Source organism: Acipenser ruthenus, chromosome 5 (assembly GCF_902713425.1).
Source record: "Acipenser ruthenus chromosome 5, fAciRut3.2 maternal haplotype, whole genome shotgun sequence".
Lineage (NCBI taxonomy): Eukaryota > Metazoa > Chordata > Actinopteri > Acipenseriformes > Acipenseridae > Acipenser > Acipenser ruthenus.
Window position 1 is genome coordinate 43101156 of NC_081193.1, and position 2483 is coordinate 43103638.

The 2483-nt window shown below is 37.9% G+C and overlaps 1 protein-coding gene across 1 annotated transcript; it reads right to left on the reverse strand.

The window, feature by feature from the left end:
* Window positions 1-721: 721 nt before the first annotated feature.
* LOC117402196 (protein FAM110C-like) lies at window positions 722-2141 on the reverse strand. Its single transcript, XM_034003105.2, has one exon. The coding sequence runs from the start codon at window positions 1894-1896 to the stop codon at window positions 856-858; it is 1041 nt and encodes a 346-aa protein (XP_033858996.1). The 5' UTR covers window positions 1897-2141; the 3' UTR covers window positions 722-855.
* Window positions 2142-2483: the final 342 nt, after the last annotated feature.

A 2483-nucleotide genomic window follows, 5' to 3' on the forward strand; every position in this document is an offset into this window, starting at 1 on the left:
ATTTCCTAAGGTAAAAATCAGCGCCAATTACAGCATTTTGCATTGAAAAAGATAGGCGTGCCCTAATCTAAGATTTCCTTCACATTTTACAAGTCAAGCATAGATTCAACCACATGTGTATCACTTAACGAGATAGTAATCTCCCATAACTCAAATGTATTCTGAGAAACTGTCACTCAGGATTAGTTTATTATATATCCAATGGCAGTTGAGGAAAATTATGTAATCGTAGTGATAACCTTAATGGGGTTGTGCCCCTTGTTCTTTTTGAACAAATTATGTGACTATCAAAATACGTAAAATGGCTTCATCGTTAAAATGTCACTAAACGTTCATGCAATGTATATAAAAAGGCAAGGGATCCGTTTTTTACATATAATACAACAATTTATTTATGTTAATATAAAAATGCACGACCTTTGCAAAAGGGATACTGCCTCTTTAAAGTATAGAAATGTATAGCCTATATGATATATCAATCATGGCACACTACATTCCTGGAACCTAGAAAAAAAAAATGTACCTGTACAATGCATATGTTTGCTTGTTTTCATATAGTTTGTATGCCGGTATGTAGGCTACGATCGATAAATCTGTCACCGACTAACCTTGTACAAATTCCACTTTTTCAAAACATGTTCAATGACGCACAGCACCTTACGTTAAGCTTCATTATATATATATATATATATATATATATATATATATATATATATATATATATATATATTACACACAAAAATAGATTAGTAAATTACATTCGCAGAAAACTATAAATAAATATTATGCGCAGCATATAAATCTAAAAGCACAAAACACTATTAAGTACGAACAATGTAACAACAGTGTAACATTTTATTCAAGTTCTCGTAATACTTTGCCGGATTCTTTGGCGTTCTTACAACTGTACAGCCATTTAATGATTCTGGCATTGCGCTCTATCACCGAGGATCCTGTTGTGGGATCCCTTTTCTCGTTAAGCTCTTCTTCTAAAAGTCCGTCACTGTCTCCACTGTGTCTTGAAAACCCTTCTTCTGATGCTGCCACACTCACGCTGCTGGTTTTTAAAGAAACGCTGTCTGAAACAGCTGAAAAGTTTTCTTTTCCTAATGTTTCAATCACATCAGTGTCCAGCCCGCAGTACTTAAAGAAACATTCAAAGTCGGCAAAAGATTTTGAATATCTAGAGCTTATATCAGAATGTGATCGAAAAAGTCCCTTTCTGCTTGTGTCCTTCACCCTGGCAATAGCCGACACTGGTTTATGGTTGTCGACACAGGTAGTGTCGATTCGTGTATTTGTTTCACATTCCAGCTGTGACTTATCCTCTGGTCCAGTGAATTTATTTTCAGTGTGTTTCTGCACAGACTGTAGCTGAGGTGAATTCACATATTTGTCTTTGAGTGAGATTTGAAACAGTCTCCGCACAAGACTCCCTTTTGAATTGTAATTACTGGACCCCTTTACATTTCTGTCACATTTTTGTCGGTACATCACCAGTGAGTCTGGTCTTTGCTTTTTTGAGCTACTGCGCCTGACAATAGGTGAACTTGCAGGTGGTGTCTCGGATGCATTGTGACCGCTATGCACGTGTTCAGTATTATTGTTATTAATGCAGCGTCCCGCACTTTGTATCGAACTGGATCCATTGCTGTCGCTTTCTGAAGCCGAACTCAACGTTATCGTTCGCTCCTGCTTAGAATTGATCACTTGTTGACTTTTTACATACTTAGCTTTGTCGGCGGCCAACCTTTCCACTGCACTTAGCTTTCTTCTGGTCTCCCCTTCCAGTTCCATCTGTTTTCGTAGGTAATCTGGACCCTTATTCAAGAGCCTCGTAGGCAAGGTAGAGCTGATGTCTTCCATTTTTACACAGCGAGAAAGTTCAGTGGGCATGTCAATTTCAGGTGCACTGCTTCCATGCAAAACCGAACAGCGACGCAGCTGCAACTTAAAGTCAATGCGTGGTGCTGGTCTTTAAATATTCAGAATCTTCTATCTTCATCGAAAAGTAATGAAAACACACACACTTGCTTGTCTTTACAGCACTGTGATACTTTCAGATTGATTCAAAGTACATTCACCTTGAAGTTTAAACAGCCCCCACTCCCCTTCCCTCCTCAAATAAAGGCAGAGCAAGCACGTACGATCAAACACACCCTGTGACATCATAGAGGAGTGACTCCAACGTACAACATTTTATTGTCTCCAGCAAGGACAAATATGTTCCAATGTTTATTTAGCATTCTTTAATTAGTAAATTATGAACTGAAAACCCGTTACAGTCTTCTGGCGTGATGCAGCATAACAATGCTCATATTTGTGTAGGTTGTCCCTCCCGCTGCCATTTATTGTAACATTGGCAAAAGTAACAGGAAATAAGACTGAAGCTTTATCTAAATTATATTCATGGCTCACACATTAGTAAAAGTATTGATACTGCTGTCTCAATGCATATGGCAGTTAAATTACTGTAGTTGAAA

Bases quoted from the DNA above. Each gene is read 5' to 3' on its own strand.
- LOC117402196 (XM_034003105.2), bottom strand. From the start codon at position 1,896: ATGCCCACTGAACTTTCTCGCTGTGTAAAAATGGAAGACATCAGCTCT.